The sequence below is a fragment of the Opisthocomus hoazin genome, chromosome 4, assembly GCF_030867145.1.
Source record: "Opisthocomus hoazin isolate bOpiHoa1 chromosome 4, bOpiHoa1.hap1, whole genome shotgun sequence".
NCBI lineage: Eukaryota > Metazoa > Chordata > Aves > Opisthocomiformes > Opisthocomidae > Opisthocomus > Opisthocomus hoazin.
Window position 1 is genome coordinate 67,768,876 of NC_134417.1, and position 27,915 is coordinate 67,796,790.

General features: G+C 42.6%; 1 protein-coding gene across 2 annotated transcripts in view; it reads left to right on the forward strand.

Annotated features, from left to right (window-relative positions):
* Positions 1–21,940, forward strand: part of CALCR (calcitonin receptor) — a 195,248-nt gene extending 173,308 nt beyond the window's left edge. For both annotated transcript variants that reach the window (XM_075419331.1, XM_075419329.1), the window contains exons 12-13: positions 3,515–3,556; positions 12,267–21,940. In XM_075419331.1, the coding sequence (XP_075275446.1) occupies positions 3,515–3,556; positions 12,267–12,488 (264 nt within the window). In that variant the 3' untranslated portion in view covers positions 12,489–21,940. The remainder of the gene's footprint in view (positions 1–3,514; positions 3,557–12,266) is intronic.
* The last annotated feature ends 5,975 nt before the right edge of the window (positions 21,941–27,915 follow it).

Genomic DNA, 27,915 nt, shown 5'->3' on the forward strand with positions numbered 1-27,915 from the left:
ATGCTTCCCCCCCTACCCTATCCATTCAGATCCAGAAGTGAGAAGTGAAAGGACATGGACCAAGCCCACACAGAAAATCAGAAAATTATTTTTTACATTATGGCCATCTGTGCAATTATATGTGCCATCATCTTCTGCCACCAGTAATGAATATATCACCCCACTGAAGCCTAAATGGAAAGACGGTGTGTAATTAGGCAGAGACTAAGGCCATGGATGTGCTCATGAATAACAGAAATAAGCATATCTACATGTGCTTTATTGGTCTTATGGAGCCATAACCTAGAAGGAAAACTGATGTATCAGAAACCCATGAAAATTTGCAGTATCTGCATAGGTTTTTTTTTGTTTGTTTCTTTTTAACCTGAGCAAATTACAGGAACTTCTCTTGAAGACACTCGTGTCCTCTGGGAGAGAGAGATATGAATTAAATACCTGTCAAGCAACGAATGTCCTTGGACCAGTATAGGCACTTAAACTCACTATGGGGTCAATAAGGTACATAAAGGGGTCTGAGAGCTGCTGACTCTTGACAATCCCTAAGGCGCAGTTCAGCTGAAAGCTACATTCATCTGGTCTTCACATGGTTCCAGAAATAAAGAATTTCAGAAGCAGCCACTAAAGGCCTTAATCTCTAAATGTATCCTTCATCTCTGCCTTCAATACCACAGCCAATGTTAACCTGCTGTCAGCAGACAACATATCATAGGTCAGTTTAACAACTCCACACAGTGGCAGAGAGATATAATTGACCTAGAGATCTCATCTTCAAGAATTACACCATGAGCAAAAACCAGCAGCAGTTAGAGATATTATGGAAGACTTATGTCAAAGAGATACAAGAAATAACCTGTGGGCCTTACATGAAATAATTGATCTACATCCAGACTGTCACATATTTTAATAGATCCACCGTAAGATTATCATCATCCCAAGCCCTTCTGGCTCTGAAGAGACAAAGCTGGCATGTGTTATAGATATCTCTCTAGCTTTACAGCTGAAGATAATGGGCAAAACTTTACGTATAAATTGGAAGAAATAAGAATAAAAGTAGAAATAGTAGAAACAGAAAGAATAGAAATAGAAATAGAAACAGAAACAGAAATAGAAATAGAAATAGAAATAGAAATAGAAATAGAAATAGAAATAGAAATAGAAATAGAAATAGAAATAGAAATAGAAGGAAGAAACAGAAACAGAAACAGAAACAGAAACAGAAACAGAAACAGAAACAGAAACAGAAACAGAAACAGAAACAGAGATAGATAGCAGAGCCCAGAGGGCCATCGCTGGTGTAAGAAGAGCAGTGAGACGTATGTGGGACAGACTAGAGGAAGTAATTTCTTAAGCCAGAAGATGTACAACATCCATGGTCTCAGAATAATAAGGAGCCAGATCTGCTCTCAGCTTGCTCCAGATCAGAAGAGTAACTGAAGGGATATGAGATATCACCACAGCTTCCTCTTTAGCTTCTCTGTCAGAAGCTGTCTGGAGAAAACACTAGTTAAGGCAACTGCAGTCTCCAACAGAAGATAAGTAGAGAAATTGCAGGATGTAACAGGGAAATTCAAGTACCATACAGGAACTGAAATGGAAAATGGCTTCACTTCAATAGTTCAGGTTCCATTTCGCCTTTAGGTGAACTGCTGTTCCCAAATTTCCCTTAAACACTCTCACTGAAAAACAAACTCGGAAAAATTTCTCTGGTTCTTTCTCTCCTCCTGGTGTCTTTTAAATCTGCCATGCCTCGCACGGGACATCTGTAAAGCATCTCTGCTCCCAGAGGAGATCGCAATCCTTCTCATTTCCCATTGTGGCTGACTGCTGTCAGTATAAACATACTTTAGCGAAATAGTGAGAACCCTGCTGAGACCAGGTACCATGCAGTTCAACAGCAGATGTTTTGCAAGATTGTGATAATTAATGTAGCACACACAGCACAGGAGAAAATAAATACAGGGCACCGGGAAGTGATGCATTTGCTTCCCTAGCATAAATGTTTGATGCATTTGCTCCTCTCGTATAATTTTTTTATTTAGGAATCTGTGGTCTGACAAAGTCCTTCTTTAGAGGCATAAGATTTTGGTTGACTTTGTGGTGTTTCTGCAACCAGAGCTTATGGACAAACTATTGTGCATTGCATATTGTATATTGGGATTTGAGTTTTTTGAGAATACTCAATGTCTTTCCAAAACACGAAAAGAAACATTCGTTTTCTCACTATGTCTACCCTTCCTCCTCTTTGTACATGCCTTTCTGTGTTTGTATTTGAAGTCATGTAGAATTACAAATTCTGTGTTAGAGAAAATTTATTGGAGTAAAATAATTGCCAAAATTCAGGTGGTCAGCACCTCTTCAAACAGGCCTGCGTACCTCCAATATATAAGCATTTTGTTAAAACAGTTATTGCTTACCCTATGTTTGTGGGCCAAAATATACACTTGAGCATCCAAGACATTTTACAAAGCGTTAGCTACAATTTAACTGGTAATCAGTTAAATAAGGGTTTATAAAAAAGATACAGCTGCAAAACTCTTCAAAGCAGCCCTTGGGAGCACAAGCTACTGTATTGCAGTTTTCCCCTCAATTTCACAAACTGCCATACATTTAGTTTATAACAACTGCGTTAAGTAATTTAAAATGAAAGCATTTGGCTCCCACTGATGCTATGTAATGCTATTTTAGTAAGAGTGAGTATGGTTTAGAACAGGGACCAGTGTAGCTACATGATTCTGAATGGCAGGCTCCAAGTGTGAGAATTTTCTCTTATTAATTTCACACTTTCTCACCTCATGTCCCCAGCCTGGCCCTGTTTAAACTTGTGGCAGTAGTGAAATATTATCCGAACAACTGCAGCAACAGCTAAATCAATTTTAAGCCTTTTAGGACCAAGCTATGATCTGCAATCTGTCTTCTTTTTTCTCTGTCCCCTACCTTCTAACTCACCTATTGTGGATTTTTTTCCTTTTTCTGACCATTTATACCTCTTTTCACATTGCTGCCATCCATTGTGATGCTCCACATACAAGCTCACATATCCTGAGATACAATTTGATTTAAAGTCTTCCTGGGGCAGCTGGATTCTCCCTGGCCAACACTTTTATCTGGGTAAATGGACTCTGACAAACGAATGGCAGCATACAGGACATGGTTCCTCTGCCATCTCTTCAGCAAAGTCAGTACCAGTGTGTTACTGCCCTCTAGGCAAGATGTCTACCTTACATGCCATTTAATTTTTTTTTTGTAGGCCTCTTGTACAAAAATAACTTCACAGCCAAAATAGATAATCTCAAAACGCTAGTAATGGATAAGAAAATGGCAAAACGTGTTAAAAAGACAAAAATAAGTGTAATAACGTAACTGTGAATGAGGGGGAGGTTAGATGAAGTGTCTGTGAGGCAGAGAAAGTGGACTAATGTTTTTATCTTATATCCCTCAAGTCCAAATTTCCAAACAACGACAAAAAAAATTGCGTATTCTGATCTCTAAATTCTTTTCTTTTCCTTTCTCTTAGGGCTTACTTGTGGCAACTATATTCTGCTTCTTCAATGGTGAGGTAAGCACGAAATACAGCAAATGGATAGAACTTTTAAAATAGTTACTTCATTGTTCATTAAGGCAGAAGTGAAGCATGTCACGCTACGAACTTTGAAACCACACAAAGTCACTTTTTTGCTCTCTATATGCAAGCAGCAGCATGCATTTTTGAAAGCTCTGTGCAGAAGGTGACTTGAATATCTCCAAACAGATGAATCAGAAGTGATACCATTACAAAGCAGACAGCCCCATATGAGGTACAGGCATGAGACTCTGCCCCTATCATCTGTAATTTTGAGACAGGGGTCTCAGGAAAGGAGAAAATGCTCTACTTATCTTCCTGCCCTGGAAGAGTGGGATGGATCACCTGGAAGGCCCACCATGCCCCATAAGAAGCAGTGGGGATCTTCAGCGGTCTGTTCTGGAGAGCTGCGTTCAGCCATAGAGCTGTGGCAGGTGCCATCCCTGGTAGCACGGTCAGAGCAGAGGAGCCTGGAGGAGTGTGATTGTTTTCACTGCTTTGAGGATTAGCACTGGCCTTTTTAAGGTCACTGTTTCTCACATAGTAACTGAGAAACAAAAACTCTTGAGGCAAAGATGTCTCCCATTCTCTTACAGCTGGATCAATATTTTATATATGAACAGCGGGTTTTCGGTCCACTTCACTACATTATTTTTACAAAAAAATAGCTGATGAATATATGTCAAGAACCATTTGAATTCCTACAGTAAGTCATTTTCCAAAGATGGTTAGCAGCCAAATGCTTTTTCAATATATCAGGAGCATTCAACTGCAGCAAAATAAAACACCACTATCTTGGAAAAGCTAGAAAGTCCTGTAAAAAGTCAGTTATGAATCCAGAGCAGATTAATTAGGTGCAGAGCAAGCTCTGTGATGTTAACACTCAGTATGTCAACCTAAAGAGGTATTCATGCTCCTACTTATCCCTGTATATTATTAGAAAGTAACAAATTCCCAGTAATGATGTGACCACACTGATGTTTTGATAGTGACTTGACAGTGACAGTTATTTGTTGATAAGGTGCTGCTGGCTGGTTTGCTACCTTTTGGGATGGCAGAGAATATTAAATTCTGCCACCACTTGTCAACATAGATAAGCATTTGCTTGTGGCTGGCTTGCTGCATAAATGTACAGGTAAAAGCAGCAGTAGAAAAGATTAGAGGCCTCCCACAGCAATTCTGTAACGTGGCTTCTCAGGAGAATAAAAGAGAATGGCAAAACATGAGCAGTTAATGACACCAGAACCTAACATGAAATGGTAGCTGTAAAGATCGTGCCACAGAAGTTGATGATTTCATGGGTTCAATTGAAAAACAGCTGAAGAGATGTACAACTATTTTTTCCAATTGTATATCTGTACCCAGGCTGCAGGCTACTATCAGTTTTCTCCTTCTCCCTTACTGTCATCACTTTCTGGCACAGTCCAATCTCCATGCCCTGGCAACACAGAAAGACTTCTGATTCTCCCTGGCAGGGAGGCCCTGGTGTGGAGAAAGCAGAGACGAGCCAGGCAGTTTTTGAATCATCCTTTCCCCGTAGGAAGGCCTGCATAGCTATGTACAGGCAGTGGTCCAGTGCATCCTCGCTTGCCTCCAGACAATGTGTTACCCCAAAATCCTGGTCTTGAACATTGCCTTCTTCCTTATTCATTCTTTGCAGTGTCACCCTCCATTTTTTTCAGATTAGATTTTGAAACACAAATTTGCTTAATGTTTTATAGTTTTAGAGTAAAAGGTCAATTATTCTGTAATTCTGCAACTCTCATGAGAATCTGTGGACTTGTGCCTAGAAAGGCTGTAGCAATGCTAAAAATGAAGAAAGGCAGCAAGAAAATGCACTGAAAATATAATGTATCTTAAAGGCTGCTTGTTTCTTAGGTATGTTTCATCAGATAGCTCTAGTTCCAAAGTACTTTTGGCAATGCCACAATGTCAGAGAAGGGTATCCACCTTTACAATGACAGGAATACAATTCTCAAGATACCCAATGATGAACAGAACTGGAGCATCAGCTTGCCAACGTCATGATGGACCATATGCATCATTTAATTCAAAATTAGTTTGCAGGGTATGAATGAGTTTGCCTGTCATAAGAACTAACCTAGAGTGCACCAGGCAGAAAACTGAAAGTCACATTCCAGAAATTAAAATGAGTCTAAAATAAATACGCAGTTTTCTTTTGTTCATTAAGTCTTGTACAACATTAATTTAGACTTCAGAATAAATATATTTAGATATAGAAAATACACTGTATTCATATGAGATATTCAGATGTCCAACCTCAGAGCCATGCTGCATGCTGTGGACTTCTGCACTGACTGAGCTGCTGTCAGTAAGCTGCAATAGCAGCCAGTCGTTCCTTATGTGGACTGAAGATGTGCGGTCTGGATGCACATCCTGAATAACAGCAATAGTTACCAAACCCTTGCTCACCTCTGACAGCCTTTTTGATGCATCTGGCAGCCCACAGTGGAACGACCTCTTCCTTGTGAAATGCTCTCATCTGGATATCTACTTTTGATACCTGAATTGTCAATGAGCCATCACTAAGGGGACACATCTGGAAAGGATGATGCCCAAAATGAGATAAAAATGAATCTGATATTGAATGTGGCTTCCAGTTTTGTACTGTATTTCTCCCATGAGTAATCACATGAAAGACTTAACTACCTTTGGGTAGTTTCAGGCTGCATGTAGGATTAATGACTCCTTGATGGAGTGGCTGATCAGAAACATTCATCAGTGTCCGGCAGTAAGAACAAACAGCCGTGGGCATTCAGGTTTCCCATCCATGCTGAGTGTGATTTTTGTTGGTGCTTGGGTACTTATCACCATTACACCCGTTTTTAAAAGTTTTGTATCTGCTGCAGACTTGCAGACTGTCTAACATAGTCAATGACAGGGATGTGGAGAAATCCTCTCATTATTTTCTTATAGAAAATTTTATTTACCAGACAATAAGGGAAGCTTTTATTAGAATATCCCATTAACATGGGCAAAGAGCCAAAGATGACATCTCTCTAATATAGACTCAAGACAGTTGGGTACTACTTGCATCAACACTTTACCAATAAACATCAAGCAAGTTTAGGTGCTAGAGTAGCTGTGCTGGGCTGTGCCAGAGGAGAGGATGAAAGGGTTATGATCCCTTTCCTCCAAGTTCCATTTGTTCCTGCAGTTGCACAAGGTGTAGATACGTAAGGAACAAAACCTACAGAGGAGCAGCAACAGACTAATGCCAAGATGGCATTAGGTCCTTCCAAAAGGAGGGCTGCTCTGAGTTTGGCTGCCCAAGAGAGCTAAACCAAGATTATTTCCCCGAGTCTTGCTGTGTACAGTACAACATAGACCAAAGCCAGAGTCTGGTCTTCAGTCATGGTAGGAGATTGTTTCCACGCTGCAGTATACATCTGCTGCCACAGAGCTCAAAATTATTTCTCGTGAGAAAAGTCAGTGTGGGGCAAGGAGATTAATTTTATTACCACAAGAGCCTGGATACTCTGAGATTTACTTTTTTCCTGCTAGAATATTCAACTTCAAGGCTGAAATACATGAAGTTTAGCCAGGACAAACAGTGCTGAACTCAGTACCGCCTGACAGTGTTTTATATTGCATTCATGACCTACTACTTCCCCAACCTCAAGTTAGTACCATGAGCCCATCTATAGAAAGAAATGTAAAAATTGTAATAAGAAGCTGTACTGATGCCTGCATTCATGTGAAAGAACACATAAACGATGGATTTGTTTCGGACTTTTAAAATGACAGATCTTCTTGTGCATTTTCATACAAAATCTCTGTGTCCAGCAGCACTGCAGTTTCTCTGTCCAACAGCAACAGTACTGTACAGATGATACAAGGTCTCTGCAATAGTCTGCTCACCAGACCATATTTCCAGGCCTGAGATCGCTTCTAGACTGCAAGGCTGGCCAACAAAATGGAAAGTCTGTTTGGAAAAAAACAGCCATGTATCTTGTGTGCCAGAGAGGCATGAATGGCTAAAAGAGAACAGAAAAACCTTTGAAGTCCTGAAGAGCAGAGTAAATAAATTCAAGCTCTTAATTTCTTTAGATTTTACTTTCTTCCATCTGCTGTCATGGTGGAAAGCACGGCAGCATCGCCCTGCCCCTCCTGGTCCCCAGGAGCCTCCTCGGTCATTAATATGTTATGGCTGTGCATGTGATTTTCAGTAATGCTGCTTACACATTTAAAATCCATGCATAAAGTATTTTAGTTGGCACTGAAGTATTATCATCTGACATCCTTGGAATCATGGCAAAAATCTGGATTAACACATTGTTTTACTCCAGTGCAGCAGCTTGTACTATCTATTATCCATTTGCGGCCGGATTCTTGTACAGGCCAGCAGTTCAGTGAAGAATGAAAACACAGCTGCTTTGACCTCGTGCTCCTACTGCTCTGTGGAGCCTTGTAAATCTGACTAATGGCAGTTCTAATCATGGGCTGAACTGGAGGGGATGTGCCTGTTCTCTCCCCAGCCAGACATACAATTTAAGTGTCACTCCTTTCTGTGAAGAAAACTATAAGCTCCTCACGGCAGGCTTTGTAAGACTCGGTGACATTGCACTTCCTTCTTCAGTTAACTGTGTTATTATCTCCAGACCTAGGGCTGCCCTGGTGGCTGTCAGGCTCCAGTTAAACTGAGAGCAGTTTGAGAGCTCAGCAGGAGCTCATCACCTTCACAGCAGCTCTTCTCCCCATGCAAGAGCCATCAAAGCCTTGGGGTCTACGCAGGGGGCAGGGGCTGGAGGGTTAGGAGAGGAACAGGAAGGCTGTAAGAGTGTGTTCTCGACACCTGCACTAAAGACGCTGAGATTAATCTGAATGGGTGAACTGCTGTGAAATGCAAACACACTCAATACTTAGGGGCAGAGGTGATGGCCAGAGGTGTGTAGTGGCTATGCGCAGTAATGACCATGGTGGTGGTGTTGGAGAGACGGCTGCAGGCAGGCAGAGCTGCTGTGCACGTCCAAGATTCTGCACTATTCTCATTGTGTCCAGCCTTAGGTTACAGGAACTGCTGCCCCAGGGCGATATTGGGGAAAGTCACTGACAATCCTTCTGAAGATTTCATCTTCCAGTCCCTCTCAATATCTTCTAGGGTGGCTAAGCTACAATATTCATACTGTAACATCAAAAGGCAATTTTAAAGTGGCTAAAATCTTTACAGGGTTCACCTTGTGTAATAATCATGTGCTACAACTGCATTACTCTTTCATGCAGTAATTCTTTCTCACTAATAAACTTGGGTGATGGTGTGATATGAAACATCCCTGCATGCAGCCTTTTCACTTTAAATCTCAGTATTGGCATAGCAGGCTTTGCTCACAGCCCCAGTAGTTAAAGTTCCTTTGAAACCATATATGCCTTTTCTGTGCTTGGTGTCCAATTAACCTACACTCAAGCCATCTGTTTTCTTTTTTTATGTGTTAGGAGAAGGTGAATCGGAATACATTTCTCCAGGTGAAAAGAACTCGTAACAATTTTGTATTAAGCTAAGCAAAACAGCAAAAGAGCTAGTATTGGAAACTGGGCAGGGATATAGTTTTCAACTAGTTTTAAAGGACTAGTCCAGCAAAAGTTTGTTTACTCAAGAAAGCAGTCATACCAAAGTCAGTGCAACTACTTGCATGTGTAAGGATTTATAGCACCAATCCTCATACCTTGGCTTGCATCTTCGATTAAAAATAAAAAGCCAAAGCAATTGAAATATCCATTCTTGGCATGATGCACAGTTGCGCTGTACACTCAGTAAGCATCTCAGATTCATAGCAAGTCCTCATGAAGCCTTGTCCTTATGTGACATGAAACAGCTTTCTTGCAGGCAGCTGTGGGTGGTGAGTAGACGGCATTTTACGATATACATATTAATAAAGTGATTAGAATTGTAGAGACTTGGGAAATATTAAAGTCATTCAGATTCATCTATTTGAATCCAAGATACTGTTCTGCAAAGAGCCCCGAGAGTGACTTCAGACTACTCACTGAGCAAAAATCACAGAATCACAGAATAGTAGGGATTGGAAGGGACCTCTGTGGGTCATCTAGTCCAAACCTCCTGCCGAAGCACGGTCACCTACAGTAGGCTGTAGAAGATCTTGTCCAGGCGTGTCTTGAATATCTCCAGAGCAGGAGACTCCACAACCTCCCTGGGCAGCCTGTTCCAGTGCTCTGTCACCCTCAGAGGGAAGAAGTTCTTCCTCATGTTCAGATGGAACTTCGTGTGCCTCAGTTTGTGCCCATTGCCCCTTGTCCTGTCACTGGGCACCACTGAAAAGAGCTTGGCCCCATCCTCCTGACACCCACCCTTCAGATATTTGTAAGCATATATTAGGTCCCCTCGCAGCCTTCTCGTCTTCAGGCTGAACAAGCCCAGATCCCTCAGCCTCTCCTCGTAGGGGAGATGCTCCAGTCCCCTCATCATCCTTGTAGCCCTCCGCTGGACTCTCTCCAGTAGCTCTTCATCTTTCTTGAACTGGGGAGCCCAGAACTGGACACAGTACTCCAGATGAGGCCTCACTAGGGCAGTGTTAGCGGGGAAGGAGAACCTCCCTCGACCTGCTGGCCACACTCCTCCTAATGCACCTCAGAATGCCATTGGCCTTCTTGGCAGCCAGGGCACACTGCTGGCTCATGGTTAACCTGTCATCCACCAGGACACCCAGGTCCCTCTCCACAGAGCTGCTCTCCAGCAGGTCCCCCCAAAGCCTGTACTGATGCATGGGGTTGTTCCTCCCCAGGTGCAGGACCCTGCATTTGCCTTTTTTGAATTTCATCAGGTTCCTCTGTGTCCAACTCTCCAGCCTATCCAGGTCACGCTGAATGGCAGCGCAGCCTTCTGGTGTATCTACCACTCCTCCCAGTTTGGTGTCATCAGCAAACTTGCTGAGGGTACTTTCTAACTCTTCATCCAGGTCATTGATGAAGAAGTTTAACAAGACTGGGCCCAGTACTGACCCCTGAGGGACACCACTAGTTACCAGCCTCCAACTAGACTCAGCGCCGCTGATGACAACCCTCTGAGCTCTGCCATTCAGCCAGTTCTCAATCCACTTCACTGACCACTCATCCAGCCCACACTTCCTGAGCTTCCCTAGGAGGATATCATGGGAGACTGTGTTGAAAGTCTTGCTGAAGTCGAGGTAGACAACATCCACGGCTCTCCCTTCGTCTACCCAGCCAGTCATGTCATTGTAGAAAGCTATTAGATTGGTCAGACATGATTTCCCCTTGGTGAATCCATGCTGACTACTCCTGATAACCTTCTTTTCTTCCACTTGCTTGATGATGGCCTCCAGGATAAGCTGCTCCATCACCTTTCCCGGGATGGAGGTGAGGCTGACCGGCCTGTAGTTCCTGGGTCCTCCTTCTTGCCCTTTTTGAAGATTGGAGTGACACTGGCCTTTCTCCAGTCCTCGGGCACCTCTCCTGTCCTCCTGGACCTCTCAAAGATGATGGAGAGTGGCTCAGCAATGACATCCGCCAGCTCCCTCAGCACTCGTGGGTGCATTCCATCGGGGCCCATGGATTTGTGGACGTCCAGATCGCTGATGACATACAACATCTGCCTCAGCAGGAACATGGAAACTCCAGGACACTCCTGTCATCCCAGTGCCTCACCTGCACCTGCCTTCACCTGGAGAGGTGGTCATTTACAGCAAGTTATTACGGCAAACTGCTCCTATTCCCACATTTTTCTAGCTGGAGTAGCTGAGCTGAAGGAACAGAGCGAGGGTTTGCCCACTCCCTGCTTTGGAAAGGAGCTAGCAAGTACCAGCATGCCTGAACATGCAACTGGAGAAGGGCTACTTATTCCCTGGCAGGACTCAATAGCTCAAGTCATATCCTAGTGCCATACATAACATATTTCTTAATGTGAATGTTGAATAAAGTATTTTACTCCTAGAAGATGAATGTCCAATGGTTGAAATTCTCTGCTACGCAGAGGACTATCATCAATGCTGATTTTTTGCCTTCACAGAATCTCTCTACAAAATTAGTCCTGGCAAGCTCTTGAAGTGTACTTGCACTTTGCCAGTCATGGCCAGTTTTGCTCAAGGTGAAGTTTCTTCAGGGATCACAACACATCAGCCATTCCAAGGGCAAGGATCCATCTGTGGCATCAGATGGGTTTTAAATCCCCATCCCTCCTTCCTCTTCTCTTTTCTACCACAGCATCGTACTGTGTTCCTGTGCAGCTATCTGTTCCACATTTACCTCTTAGGGGAATGGCTAAACCATACCTGCTCTTCATAAGCAGCAACAACTGCAAAAACTCCAATTGCTGCCATAGGGTAGGCCAGGAGGGAGTTAAGGCCGAGAGCTGAGCAACTGCTTCTGCTTCTGGAGCTGTGAGCAGAGGATAGGAGGGAGGCAGAATGAACCTGATGGAATTAGACCTGGAGCTTTGTTTTTTCTTTTCTTTTCTTTTCTTTTCTTTTCTTTTCTTTTCTTTTCTTTTCTTTTCTTTTCTTTTCTTTTCTTTTCTTTTCTTTTCTTTTCTTTTCTTTTCTTTTCTTTTCTTTTCTTTTCTTTTCTTTTCTTTTCTTTTCTTTTCTTTTCTTTTCTTTTCTTTTCTTTTCTCTTCCTTTCCTTTCCTTTTTTATTTTCTTCAGCATATTTTGAAATATCTAGAATTATAGGGGTTTGGATTATGCCTCACTCTAACTACATGTTTCTGTAACAGGTACAAGGAGCTTTGAAGAGACAATGGACACAGTACAAAACCCAATGGGGCCAGAGGCGCCGAGACCATTGTTCCACACGATCTACCTCCTACACTGCAACATCAATCACAGAGGTCCCCATTTACCTGTACCATCATGATTCCAACAATGAACAGTTAAATGGAAGATACATAGAGGACTCTGAGCTCGTTGCATTAAAATCTGGAGAGACATCTGCCTAGCTCAGCACCAGCCATTGCGAACATATCATTTCACACTCTGCTTGTGAACAAAGTGGGGAGAAGGGTGGGAGTTTCGAAATCCAAGCCACTGTGGGAGAGGGCAAGACCAGGTGAAAGGACACATCATATTCAAACAACATCAGCCTCTGACCGCGATAGCATGGAGGGACACTGACGCAGCGTTGGGAACAGCATTTCCTCCTGTGTGCTGCAGCAGGGAATGAACATGGACCTGCCCACCAGGCTATGTCATCTCCACATGTCCTGATACCAGCCGTATGAAGTGACCATCCAACAGTAGTAACAGTGCCAGGTAGCCAATAGCAAATAGGAAAGAAAAAGCCAGTAACTTGCAATTGGAAAATTCCAGCACTTTTTGCTTTCAATACTTTTCTCTAACACTAGATTTTGAACTATCAACTTTCACAAGATGTAACTGGCTTGGAGTCCCTTAATTTGCCCATTTTAAAGAGCTTGGTGACTGCTTAAAAGATTTTGCACATTGCAAGACAAATCAAACAGATGAACAGAAAAAGAATCTCAATGATCTCCAAAGGATCCCCTGAAATATTACCATCCCATTATCAGGTGCATAAAAAAAATGAAGGTGAAATACCAATTGCATGCCAAGATCTGAAACACCCTCAGAGAACAAGTCAGTTCTTTAGGCTGCCTCAAACAAGTCCTAAAGGCATCTTAAAATAGTTTTTGTCTAACAGTATTGGTAGTTCAAGAATACTTGTTTATAGGAAAAATAGTCACCCTATTACTCTGCCCAGAAACTCAGCATGAAGGCACAATTCTTTCACTCTGAAGAAACTGTGAAATTAGTTTGGAAATGATGATTTTTTTTAATAGCCATTCTGAGGTGAATGCTAGACGAATGTTTGTTATAAATTATGATCATGGCAGTGTTAAAAATTTTATCCTCACACGAGTGGGTTGCACTAGGTATTGCTTTATTCACATCTCAGAATTGGGCCATCACCTCAGTGAGTGGCAAAGCTTAACTTGCTAGACCAGTTTATATACATTTATTAAAGCGACTACATCAAGTCTAGAATCTTCATAAGTTTCTAAGCAACCGTTCCGTTCCTTTAAGTACATCATTTATTTCTACTCTTCTGTCTTCATAGAATTCTCCCTCGCTGGTTTCAGGCCTTGCTTGGTTTCAGGGTCGTCTCGGCTTCTTTTGTGAATTCTGTTTGATACAATCCATACAATTAATTTCTATCCCAATTGCACACATACACATTGTATGGTATCTTAACACAGCTGTGTTTACACAGCTGAATCTAAGTTCTAGTTCTATGATTTTATTCTATTCTATAATCAGTCTTTATAATCAATCTCTAACAGGCAGTAAAGAATCCCAGGTAAGAAATGATAAACTAATGTCTTAGCACAGGAAGTATCTATTTTTAGAATCTGATTGCTGTTCCAAGTCCCTAATTTTGAAGGTGACAATTTCATATGTCAGTCTGTCATCAGGAAAACATGATGAATGTACAGTTTTGTGAGTAATAAGCACCTTTTATCACACTTTCAAAGCATCATTAGAGTCTCTATGTGATTACTGAGGCAGAAATCAGGTCAGGGAGAAGCTGATTTGCAGTTAGGATTTACAGTACTGTTGCTGCAAAAGTTCTGCAAATCACAAAAGAAATAAAACAGATTAATTTCCCACATGAAGCCAATTGTAAAGAGTCTGCAAGCAGCAAGACCAGTGCCAAGGAAGTTTTTACAGGGCTGTGACTCCTATGGAGTTTTATGCATAAAATATCTAATGAATATAATGTCATTCCTTCTTGCATCTCTCTGAAAAACTGTTCTACAGATTCCCACTCCTTTGCCTTTGGCTGAGATGTACATGGGATATTTCAAACGCTAGCAACTTCAAGATATTCATCACAGTCTTTAACTTTGAGGGAAGCTGGAAAGCTATCAGTCCGTCTTTGTTTTCCCTGCTAATCCACTGGCATCTGATGCTTCCACCCCAGCCCAAGCAGGAAGACATAGTCAGAGGAGGCAGCTGCAAGTGCCAGTGGTGACACCTGCTCATCTCAAATGTCTAAATACCAGCCCTGATCCAGGAGTTGTAAAAAAATGGTCCTATGTGGCAGGTGAATGAGGAGAGACAGAATGCCATCCTTTATACTGCAGTCATGTGGGACTTCTGCTGCTGGTGTAAAATTTCTTCCTTTCCTTCATTTGCTTGCTGCATTTCCATCCATAATGATTTTTCTTCTTAGAACTGCATAAGGTACTTAAAATATCATGGGTTATAATAGTCTTAAATCCAGATCTTGTCAGATAGTAATGGAGAAAAACTGAAATAAGCACTTGAGATAAATGTCAATTCTTTTGAGTTAGCTTTGGAGGTTAAAGACAGAGGCCCTAACCCTGCAGGTGTGTTGAGGAAGGACTTCAGGACAGGCTATGTGCCACAAGGTAAAACACAATTTAGAGTCCCATAGAAAGAGATCCTAAGCTAGTCCTGTTGTAAATCTTGGTAATCTATTTCAGATTCTATTGAAATAAGCAGACAAATCCCTGTTGACTAAGATGAGTGCTGAACAATTCTCTTCAGTGTTCAGGAATGACTATGCAATGCAGTTTCACATAGACCTCGGAAACAGGAGACAATTTCATCCTTAGCAATTTGAAACCATTTTTAAATGTTGTGTTCAGCCAGGGTCAGTGTTTCCTTCACTGACACAGCTAGGCCCTGAGTTTTACCCTTCATTCATAAATTTTAAATGGATGGTCGCTGTACATGTCTACCTACACGAGTCACCTTCTCCGTGGAAAAGTCCCTTCCAAGAATGAGTTCGTGAGGGATGGGTGTAAGCTCAGCACTACAAGAGGGGATCGAATTCCCACTATCCGCACATGAGGCAATACCTTGCAGGGAAGGGGTTTGCTCCATTTGTGCCACCAGCACACACACACAGCCACTGTGCACCTCTGAAGCTTCCTCCCCAGCGTGAGGACTGAGCTGCCGGCACTGCGAGTGTAGAACGAGAGAGAGGAGCCAGGGAAGAAGAACTAACTCTCCACCAACGGAGCAGATCATCACATGATTAATCCAGTGGAACATTTACAAGAAAATACAATCATGTATTTGTCCAAGCCACATACCTATTTTTCAGACTTCAAGGAATATGGAGACAGTTATTTTTTCAGACAACAGTATTTTGCGTATTGCTATTTCAACTTTTACCGGTGAACAATGGGAAGTTTAGAATTTAGTCATTAAAGACAACAAATTGGCTCTGCTATGGAGGCTGTATTCCTGAATAGCTTTGGGGCACACTGCACTTCCCAGGAGTGCTCCAGAAGGCATTCCTAGTTTCTAAAGATACAAATGGGCTGATTCTAAAAGAAGTGTGAGTAATACAGAGAGGTTAATAATGAACAAGTTTGGTTTAATAATGTATATGTTTACAACATGTATGTGCAAGTTGTTTCACAGTCTGTTATGTTCACGTGGATGTACAAAATGGAAATGTTTTGTCATTATAGTGGTTGTTTTTTTTCTTCACTAATGATATTTTCTTTCTCTGTTCAGTAGAATGCTGTGAAGAGCCAAGTTCAGGATCTGTGGTTTAGGATCTCAGTTTGAGCTTCAGACGATGGAAACACTGTGGTTATGTTGGTCTTTATGGCAGCTTTGGTTTCAGTGGAGGGGTGATGATTTGCAGCCACCAAAAATTCGGCCTAACATGCATACTGACTTTTGGGATTGGCATCACCCTTGGGTTTGCAGGAAAGGCTGTGTTCTAAAGGTACTTACTGAGCAATTTCTAATCAAAATATTTTCCAATGGAAAATGCTATTTTTCTTCATCTCAGGATGGTTGGAAATGTTGTCATTGCACACATAAGGTAAATTTCGCTTCTCTGCTTTAAAAATAGTGCTGTACACTAGTGACAGTAATATTGGGAATACTGATATGACCTCAATAATTACAATGTCTTGGCAGTAGGGTGTTTTGTCTCTTAATACATTTCACAGGAACAGCAGAAAAACATAATTAATGTATCAGTGTATCAAAAAGTAGAAAAGGAGTTAACACTTTTGACACTTGAATCAGTGGATTCAAGGTGTATTTTAAGAGGAAAGTAACCTTACATTAATCACCTCTGCGGTATCTGTTTCCTCTCAAACACCACACCCAACACATGAAAACCCAGTTTAATGAACATTTGCTCTGGCAGAAGGGTTTATGTGGTTGCTTTGTCTGAGCAACCAAATCTATCAGGTAGGTGCTGGTTGTTGTTCTTTGCTAGGTACAGAAAGGCAGCGCAAATTAAAAGACTTGTTGTGGCATGGGGTGCCGAAAGTAAGACTTGGTTTTTATTTGATTTACTTAATAAATACAGTTTAGCTGAAATAAAACAGCAACAAAGGTAGAACAGACAATTTTCTCTGTATTAAAATTCTTAGCAATAATGCTACCTTAATTAAACGTCTGCCAGTATTACTATTACAAAGTGCTCATGTGTTTATAATTTGGAAAATAACTTTGTTTTAGGATAAAACCAACCACACAAATGTGGTGAATTTCTGTCCTCTTTTCTCGGATCATCCTCCATCTTTTGCCAACTTTAAGAAACAAGATCTGAGCCGTTTTTCAAAGATGCAGGTCCTAAATGCTAACGATATGAAGGTCTCTGCATTTCCAGTGCTTGGAATTTTAAGTCAGATGTGTCTTCATGAAGATAAATATGTATAGTTATTTGATTACAGCTCAAAAATATGAGCATTTGTAACTCAGAAGTCTTTTGCATTGAAACAGTAGTCAATCCCAAGCCAGTGAGGCTCTGCAGTGTGTGAGCATGCTCTCTCTGCCCTCTGGTAGTGTAGAAGACCTGAGCCCAACCGTGTGCAGTTTGGCGCCAGTGCTAGCCACATGCTAAAGAAACCAAAACAACAAAAAAGAAACTTTGCAGTTAATGGTAGCGGCAAACTGGGAATTTTGAGTTCCTGGGGCAGCTGGGTCTTTGCAATGTACCATTGTATTTGCTCCACGAGCAGCCGCTTCAGAGGGACTTGGCAAAATGGAAGTGTGAATCCTACACAGCCAATGTCAATATCACCAGCCAGTGCTGAGGAAAAGTCAGACCTCCAGCTTGAAATACCACCTCGGGAAGAAGAACATGATCAGGTCCTTAGTCAACTATCTAGTGAAATTAATGTCCCTGGCCAGCCCTGAGGTTTAGGATGGTGCCAGAGTTATGCTGCTTTGACCCTTGTAGTTCTGTGGCAATTGTAGTAACTAAGGCACCTGTAAGGTTGAAGTTCAAAGTATCCTCTTCATGACCTGCAGATGATTCTGTGCAGCACATCATTTTGCAGGTACTTGCAGATGAATCACAAATTTACTTTTAAGCACCCGTTTACTGAGTACTCAGAACATCATCGAGAAACTAAAAGAAAGTATTTCTCAGCATCTCAATTATAGATCAATATGTTCCTCTCAAGCCTAATAAAGGACAGCTGGTTTAACCAGTAAAATTAAGTGGTGAGAAACTGATCATTACTGAGCATGTCACACTGCTGCAGAAGAAGAACACGTCGTGGTAAGATGACTAACCAGGGCGTTCAATATGAGTCTCATGAAACACAAATCAGCACAGGCAGTGTTAGGGATGATTTAGGACTTGCTCATCTGCGATGGCAGAGGGACCATTTAGATGACCTGTCAGACTCCTGTCAAGACTTACTTTCTGTGATTTTATAGCAGCAGAGATGGGCACTGTGCCCTGCTGGGGCAGGAAGGTACTTAACTCTCATTATATGCCATTTGAGATTTTGTTCATAATTGGATTTCAGGGTCTCGTGAGCCTATCTTTAAAAAAAATAAAAAAACAGCGATCTTCAGTCAATTTGTAAAGGACATCAGATGTCTGCACTGATTTTAAGAATCTGGTTCTTTTTGTTTCACTGCAAGCAAATGCAACTTTGAGAAGTGACCAGAGGAGGTTACTTCATTTGACGGGTGATGTGCAGCAGTGTGACTCGACGCAGCCATTCCATTCCCAAGCGCTGGAGATGTTCGCTTACATAAACATGGTCAGGTGGTTACAGCTTCTTCCCTCATCTGCCCTGCATTTCTCTCTACCACAGTACTGCCAAGACAAAATGTTTACTCTCCAGTCAGTGCATCCTACGCATTTTCAGAAGGAACATTTTTCTTTTGTAGTTTGCACCTTACGTTGACTTGCAGTTGATCTAGAAAGTACTCGCCACAAGTCATACTGGAAAGTGTGCATTTTAATCCAAACCAGTTCACAGAATTCAGGTGCTTGACCCACTATTTTGTTAAAAAGAACAACTAAAATTATGGAAATGATAGGTGTAGATTTAAAACTAAATTAGAGATAGAAGTTTGGGAACATAGATCAAGTATCTTTAGAAGCAGAATAACTTTACCTTTCTCTTTTTGACAGAATGTAATGCTGTCATCTAAAAAAAACCCAAATCTAGAAAGCTCTTGAGAAGCTGAATGTTAGATAAAAGGCACAAAAAAGCAAACGTTTGGAAATTCTACGTAGCATAAATACATATATATATATAAAAATTATACACATAAATATATATACAATGAATAATTACAAGAACTGTGTTTAGGTAGAGAGTGACCCATAGTCCTCCCAAAATGCACAAATGTAAGTCGTGAGTGGGAGAAGCTGTGGGGCAGTGAAGGTACGTAGCCTCTCTTAACTACCTTAATGCTTTCTGGGGACCCCGTATGGAGCACAGGCAATCAGGGTCACCCATCTGCCTGTTCCCGCACCAGATGGGTTCATGATGGGAATGGCTGGGACAAAAGATGTTGGCTACACTGTGTTTCTCAGCTTGCTAAAACAATGCTGAACAAATGAAATGGGCTGACAGGGAGGTGAGCAGAAATAATCTCTTTCCCAGCTGCATGTCTGCTCTCCAACAGGTAACCACATTTATATCACCAGCATAAGACCCGCTGTTGTGGATAAGACTGACCTGAGATTGGACAGTTCCTTCATGTGGAAAACCTCTTATTTCACTGTACCATGTGTAACATAGCAGTAATTCTCACTGACTTCAGCAGTGTAGCTAAGGGGAGGATTTTCTCCTCACTGATTTTAGAGGTTATATAGATATCTAGCAAACACTGCAAATGGTAGGTGAAATGCAGTCTCACCTTCATATTTAACAGGAAAGATCCCAATTCATCCTTGTTATGCCACATACAGACTGATGACTCTTTCGTTTTGAACAAGTAAGGCCTACATCACTCAGTGCAGATGGCAGCACAAGGCTGATCACCAGTATCTAGCACAGATAAGTGCTCCCGGGAGGTGACTGGTACGCAAGGACATGTATGGCTCTTCCCAATAACTGTTGCAGGGGATGAACTTCTCCCAGTGTGTGTGTGTGCGTGCGCACACGTGCATGTTTTTAATGAATAAACCCGTTATGGATAAATACCATCACAATTAACATTCCTTCTGAGAAGGGCTTAGGAGGGAGTTCTGCACTATTTAAACAATCTGTGAAATAAGGTCCATGAAGAAAGTGGCCATATCTCCCATTCAGAGACAGCATCACCAGTATCAGCTTCCACAGGGATGAAAGCTACATAGAATAGCTGCCTGTAATGAGTCTTGCTCTGCAAACAGCCAGAGCTCATATTCTGCTTGCTGCAGACTGTGTGGGCAGGTTTATCAAGTTCAGGCCCAAAACCAATGAACAGGAAATAGCTGAAGAAAAGGCTTTGCGTATTGAATTGCACTGTACTACAGACTTCTTTATTTTACGAGCCCTTTTATTGTCTGTGTAAGCCCTCACACTCGCTATTGGCTCTCCAGCAGCTGAAGGGAGGTGGCCCTCTGCAGAGGCTGTAGCTTTGAGCTGGCAGCAATTCAGAGCCTTCTCGAGAATTATATGTCCAACACAAAGTAGTTACCATCTATTCTGCAGCCTTCATTTTAGAAAGCAGGAAGGGCAAGGGTTTTTCATTTTATTCCCCTGTTGTAAAATTTCTTCCTGATGAGAGACTCCTTGGGAAGTCAGAGTTAGTAAGGATGTGGAAGGACAAGAGGTCACTCCAGATGTGCCATCACCTGCACAGGTACTGCCACATACGTGGTGAACAGTTTGTCATGACTTGTAAAGCTTGGGAAATTGCCAAAAAAGGACCAGAACATGTTTCTCTTTTCTAGATATAGGCCATGTAGGGGTAACTTCATGTCAATTTTTCTTGTATATCAGGATATCATGAACAAAAGTCTTCGAGTACTAACTGTCTTGAGTGGGGAATGTTGTATCAGTTACCAATAATGCAAGAGAAATTAATACAATCAGGACAAAGAAGCGTAATAAATATATTTTATGGTTTGCATATACCATCTTTGTAAATTAGCAATAGACCTTCAGGAATCAAAACAGATACAATAAAATCTGGACATATTTTAAGCGATTCCCTGTGTATATATAAAGTTTTCCTTTTTTTTTTTTAATTCATATGGAGATGAAATATTACTGCATGTTCATGACAGGAAATTTTTACGCAATCAGGTTTTATTGGATTATGCTTGAAATGCATGGTTCACAAAATTGAAAAGGCTTGAAAATGTAGCAAGACTTCCCATGCTGGCGAATCTGAGGCACAGTCTATAAGCCACAAGTTCATTGTTTATGGCTGGTATGAATTAAAACACAGTTCTAATTGAATTATCCCTTTGTTTTTATATAAGCCAGGAAATTCATTGTCTACTTTAGCATTTACTGCGTAATGTGGTTTTATGCCGTAAAAATACTCTGATAATTTGCTATACCAGGAGGTGTAAATTTCTGATTGTAAACCGATTGTTCTGTTGCATTGTGTGCTGTACGTAAGCTGAACCTTGCTGTAAATAATTCACCGCATGTAGAAAACATTCTTGCAAAGAAATATTGACTTACGTGAGTGAAATCTTGACCTTACTGAAATCAAAAGCATCAGCTGCTTGAGTTCTATGGAAACCAGGATTCTACCCTTTACAGTTCCCATTTTATCAACTTCAAGGGCTAGAGATGGATCAGAGACAGGATGCTCGGTACTGCCCCTGCAACACCTACATCCCTCACAGAGGCTGCAAATGTGGGGGCTGCTGCCCTCAGAGAACTGGGGAAATTGCCTAGAGAGCAATGTTTGAGGAAACAAGTTAACAAGCAGAAGTTAAACCTTGTTCTGACATTTCCTGTTGCAGCAGATACAGAAAGATGGAGCCCCAGAGTGGGGTTTCAGATATCCGGGAAATTTTCAGGTACACCCCTCAGATGGGGTGATGCCTGGCAGGGTCCATGATGAGCTGGGTGCCAGTCAGTTGCCCTCTCTTGGTTTATTTTGTTTGTTGCACGGGGAGTGTTTCATGTGAAATTTCTTTGGTGTAGAACTGAGCATTCAGGAAATTTTGGCTTTGTGAGAGGCTTCTATTTTTGCAATTAAAGAAAAGTTGGACTCATTTTAAAACCATTGGAATGTCTTCTTTTAAGATAATCAGATACAAATGAATACCAAACAACTGGTGCTGTTAGTCAGATAACCCGCACACCATTAGATATTTCCTGAAGTCTATGACAAGCCCAGCTATGAGCTAGCAGCACAATAGCATTGAAGGTCACAGAAATATCTATTAAAATCAAGTAAAAAAAACGTATTAAGACACCAGACTGCATGGACTCAGCAGACCTACATTTGGGTCATGTCCTTGCCAGAGACTTTCTGTACGGTCCTGAGAAAATGTCTGCAAAAAAAATGCTAGCCTCACTGAATCCATTGAAACTACCACTGACATATTCATTCAGGTGACATTATGGTGGGTGTGTACTACAGGCCACCTGACCAGGAGGAGGAAATTGATGAGGCCTTCTACAGGCAGCTGCAAGCAGCCTCACAATCACAGGCCCTGGTTCTCATGGGGGACTTCAACCATCCTGACATCAGCTGGGAAGACCATACAGCTAGGCAGGCACAATCCAGGAGGTTCCTACAGAGCATCGATGATAACTCTCTGATGCAAGTGGTGGAGGAACCAACAGGGAAAGGCACTCTGCTGGACCTTGTATTAACAAACAAGGAGGGACTGGTGGAGGATGTGAAGGTCGGAGGTAGACTCGGCTGCAGTGACCATGAAATGATTGTGTTCAGGATCCTGCGTGGAGGAAGCAGGGCGACAAGCAGGATCAAAACCTTGGACATCAGGAGGGCTAACTTTGCCCTCTTCAAGGAGCTACTGGGACGAATCCTGTGGGCCAGGGCTCTCGAAGGCAGGGGAGTCCAAGAGTGCTGGTCGCTCTTTAAACGTCACTTCCTCCATGCTCAGGAGTGGTGCATCCCGCTGAGAAAGAAATCGAGCAAAGGAGGCAGGAGACCTGCATGGTTAAACAAGGAGCTTCTAGCGGAGATCAGGTGGAAGAGAAAGGTCCATGGAATGTGGAAAGAGGGGCAGGCCACTTGGGAAGAGTACAGGAATGTCGTCAGAGCACGCAGGGATGTGATGAGGAAAGCCAAGGCCCACCTGGAATTGAAGCTGGCAAGGGATGTCAAAAACAACAAGAAGGGCTTCTTCAACTACATCAGCAGCAAAAGGAAGGCTAGGGACAATGTGGGGCCGCTCCTGAATGAGGCGGGTGTCCTGGTGACGGAGGATGCGGAGAAGGCAGAGCTACTGAATGCCTTCTTTGCTTCAGTCTTCAGTGCTAAGACTGGCCCTCAGGAATCCCAGGCCCCAGAGGTAAGAGAAGAAGCCTACAGAGAGGACGACTTTCCCTTGGTCGAGGAGGACTGTGTGAGGGATCGCTTAAGCAATCTGGAAATCCATGGGCCCCGATGGAATGCACCCACGAGTGCTGAGGGAGCTGGCGGATGTCATTGCTGAGCCACTCTCCATCATCTTTGAGGGGTCCTGGAGGACAGGAGAGGTGCCCGAGGACTGGAGAAAGGCCAATGTCACTCCAATCTTCAAAAAGGGCAAGAAGGAGGACCCAGGAACTACAGGCCGGTCAGCCTCACCTCCATCCCGGGAAAGGTGATGGAGCAGCTTATCCTGGAGGCCATCATCAAGCAAGTGGAAGAAAAGAAGGTTATCAGGAGTAGTCAGCATGGATTCACCAAGGGGAAATCATGTCTGACCAATCTAATAGCTTTCTACAATGACATGACTGGCTGGGTAGACGAAGGGAGAGCCGTGGATGTTGTCTACCTCGACTTCAGCAAGACTTTCAACACAGTCTCCCATGATATCCTCCTAGGGAAGCTCAGGAAGTGTGGGCTGGATGAGTGGTCAGTGAAGTGGATTGAGAACTGGCTGAATGGCAGAGCTCAGAGGGTTGTCATCAGCGGCGCTGAGTCTAGTTGGAGGCTGGTAACTAGTGGTGTCCCTCAGGGGTCTGTACTGGGCCCAGTCTTGTTAAACTTCTTCATCAACGACCTGGATGAAGAGTTAGAATGTACCCTCAGCAAGTTTGCTGATGACACCAAACTGGGAGGAGTGGTAGATACACCAGAAGGCTGCGCTGCCATTCAGCGTGACCTGGATAGGCTGGAGAGTTGGACACAGAGGAACCTGATGAAATTCAAAAAAGGCAAATGCAGGGTCCTGCACCTGGGGAGGAACAACCCCATGCATCAGTACAGGCTTTGGGGGGACCTGCTGGAGAGCAGCTCTGTGGAGAGGGACCTGGGTGTCCTGGTGGATGACAGGTTAACCATGAGCCAGCAGTGTGCCCTGGCTGCCAAGAAGGCCAATGGCATTCTGAGGTGCATTAGGAGGAGTGTGGCCAGCAGGTCGAGGGAGGTTCTCCTTCCCCTCTACACTGCCCTAGTGAGGCATCATCTTGAGTACTCTGTCCAGTTCTGGGCTCCCCAGTTCAAGAAAGATGAGGAGCTACTGGAGAGAGTCCAGCGGAGGGATACAAGGATGGTGAGGGGACTGGAACATCTCTCCTACGAGGAGAGGCTGAGGGATCTGGGCTTGTTCAGCCTGAAGAAGAGAAGACAGAGAGGGGACCTAATATATGCTTACAAATATCTGAAGGGTAGGTGTCAGGAGGATGGGGCCAAGCTCTTTTCAGTGGTGCCCAGTGACAGGACAAGGGGCAACGGGCACAAACTGAAGCACAGGAAGTTCCGTCTGAACATGAGGAAGAATTTCTTCCCTCTGAGGGTGGCGGAGCACTGGAACAGGCTGCCCAGGGAGGTTGTGGAGTCTCCTTCTCTGGAGATATTCAAGACCCGCCTGGACAAGGTCTTCTACAGCCTACTGTAGGTGACCGTGCTTCGGCAGGAGGTTTGGACTAGATGACCCACAGAGGTCCCTTCCAACCCCTACCATTCTGTGATTCTGTGATTCTGTGATTCAGAATCCTATACTCAACATTTAGACTTGTCCTCTTAGCATGTTTTTATTGGTAAAAACTCCTAACCTGTCACATAACTTTATTCTAGACACATCTAAAACTGTCTCGAAGTCCTGACCAAAGTTCCCACATAGGTCAGTGTGGAAAAGCTGTCCCTTCCTCCCCCCAATTCACCTATTCCTGAGTTACTACGTGGCTTTCTGCTGATGGGAATTTTGTACCAAAATCTCCTTCTTTGCAATGGTGCTCAGGCATGAGATAATGAATGTCTTTCCTCTGGTTAGTGGATTTTTCAAAATATTTGAAACATTCTGAAGTATTAGAAGGAAAAATGTTCAACAATTTTTTCTGTGAAACCCCTGTCTTATGGAACTCTATAGTGTGCTGTGGAGACTACGCATACACATATATTTAAACATACATGTATAATACAAAATGTCTACATAGACTCTACACCTATAGTCCCAGTCATGTGACTGGGGTACAAGTGATGCAATTTCAAGCGATGCTGGGCAGGGAGGGGATCCAGCTCATGCGCTCCAGCAAATAGTCTGCTAAAAGGCAGCTACTAGGCTGCGGCAGGGCTGGTGTGCAGAAAGGCCTGGCTAAATTGGACATATTTTTTAGAAGCTTCATGTAGTTGAGAGAGCTGAACCCTTCTCCATCAACTAGGCCCATCTATACATAAGTTAATAAAAAACACTGATGAGCATATCAAATGCATGCAACACATATAGCATCAGCTGCATGCTTTGCTAGTGACATTTTGACGTTCATTTTCTCAGCTTCTACTATAAAACTGCCTCTTTCTGGGCAAGAAGACAACACTGAAAATCACTGTGGTTACTACCAGTAACAAAGTCAGCAAGAAAGTTAAAATCTCCTTTGTGTCACAATGACCTGATGAACACAAGTCTGTTGGCACAAGGGCAAAACAGACATAGGCAAGGCATCCTGGCATCCCTGCGCTGTGTCTGAGTGTCAGCAGTCCTCAGAAAGACAAAGCCCAAAAGCGCTTCCCCAGACTGGTTCTCTAACATTCAAAATACCAGCTCTTCAGCAGATCCATTTTGGCCGAGGTGTTTGTCAATCTGCCAGGAGAGAGCTGCTTCTGAAGCAAAGCAGCTGAGCTGCAGAAGTCAGCTAGCAGAGGAAGACATTGGAAGAGAAAAATGCATCCTGGCCCAGAACAATTTATATTCTGAAGAAATCTTTCAGATTAGATGAAGAATCACCAGCGAGGAATTTAAACAAATAGCAATAGGCAATTAGACATGCATGGGACACAGTGATGGTCAAATGTATCCTAAGAATATTTTCATTCAGCCAAGCAACAAAACCTTTCAGTGGCACCTGCCGAATACAGTTGCTTTTGCTGTTCCGCTCAGTGAATTATGAAGCTGCTCAGGAGAGGCTGGAGCATTGCTACCCATCGGGTTCCTTGGGCTGGCAAATGCACCTCATGGATAAATGCTTTTTTGGCATCAAATATGTCTTACTCTCATTTAACTAAGCCTTCCGCACCTAAAGACTATCTGCAAAGAAAAAGGTGAAAAACCTTTTTTTCATATTCTTTAGACAAATGACAAAACTAATGGTCTTCAATTAGCAGTTACACATTATCTGTCTTAGAATTAGAAAGTCTATCTTCATCCAGGGGACAGATGGCCCCAGAGGGTCCTAAGTGTCTGTCCTAGGAGGTATTTCAAGGATGTTAGACAAACAAACTCAGAACTGATAGAGGTGGACCTAACTGTTTTCTTATAGATAGCATTGTAATAATAAATAATTGCATGTTAACAATATCCCATTTTCAATGGGGGAACTCCCCTCCAAGCCTCAAACACTTACTTGACTTTTGGAGGGTTGTTTTTTGTTTCTCCTGGTAGAAAACCATTCATAATATTGCCCATCAAAATAGACTTCACCCCTACCACTATTTTTCCATAACGTTACTCGTAGTTCTAATTTGAAACACAGAATAATTGCATATGTGGATGCAGTTTCAAAGTAACAGCCAAAGATGATTGTTCCATTTCTGAATTGAAAACCACTCTGCTTCACACAGAATTTTGTATGTTTCTCTACTGTGTTCAGACATAGTTCTGAGGTTCTTCCCTACTGTGAGACATCAGTGACTTTCACAAATGGGCCCTGAGCATGAATGAATTTTGTAATGCCAAAACAAAAAAAAGCACCAAACATTTTTGCTGATATGGATTTTAGGATCATAGGTAGGGGATGGCTTGTGTTCAGACTGTGTGGCAGAGACATACAGAATTGGCATGAAGTCTTTTATATGTTACAGCAATAGTGAAAGCCTAGCTTTTTGAAAGTATTTTGGTCCCATGAATTTCCCAAATTCATCTAAGGAGGGGGTCAAGCTTAGAAAATTGTCCCACTGGCTCTGGTAGAAAGTATCTCACATTTTCACAATGCCATGTGTCACAGCACAAAAGAGGTTATCAACATTATGTCAGAGTAATACTCTCCAAAGCAAGACTCCGATTCTTAACGGTGCAGGAGCAAGGCAGTGAATACTTCTGCAAGTCTGATCTTAAAATACCACCCATCCCCACCCCCAATAATCTGCCATAGCAGGATGGATTAATAATTGATCCGTACCTCTATTGTGCCTATAGGCCTTGCCCACTGCCCCCAGATAGCCACTTTTTTTCTCTTCAAAGCCCAAACCCTTTCCTGTCATGAAAGCCTTGAAAAATTCCCACTGGTTCATGCTGGAAAGCCTCTGCCCTCTTACCTGCCTCGGGCTGATTTAACTGGGTACATTCAGTAGAATGACTGACTAAAAGTGCTGTTTTGTCCTTTGCTGGCAAGATCTACAGCAGTGTAAATCCTGGTTAATCTCCACCAGATTTCTTTGGGTTTGGAACCTGTCTCCACCATTGGTGTGTTAGCTGTGAGTGATCCAGAATAGACAAGGACAAAGAGCAATTTTTCTGCACATTTCTAGTTTTTCAAAACCAGGCTGTGTTGGATGTAGCACCTTGGAAAATGTATCTGAAATCAACAGAGA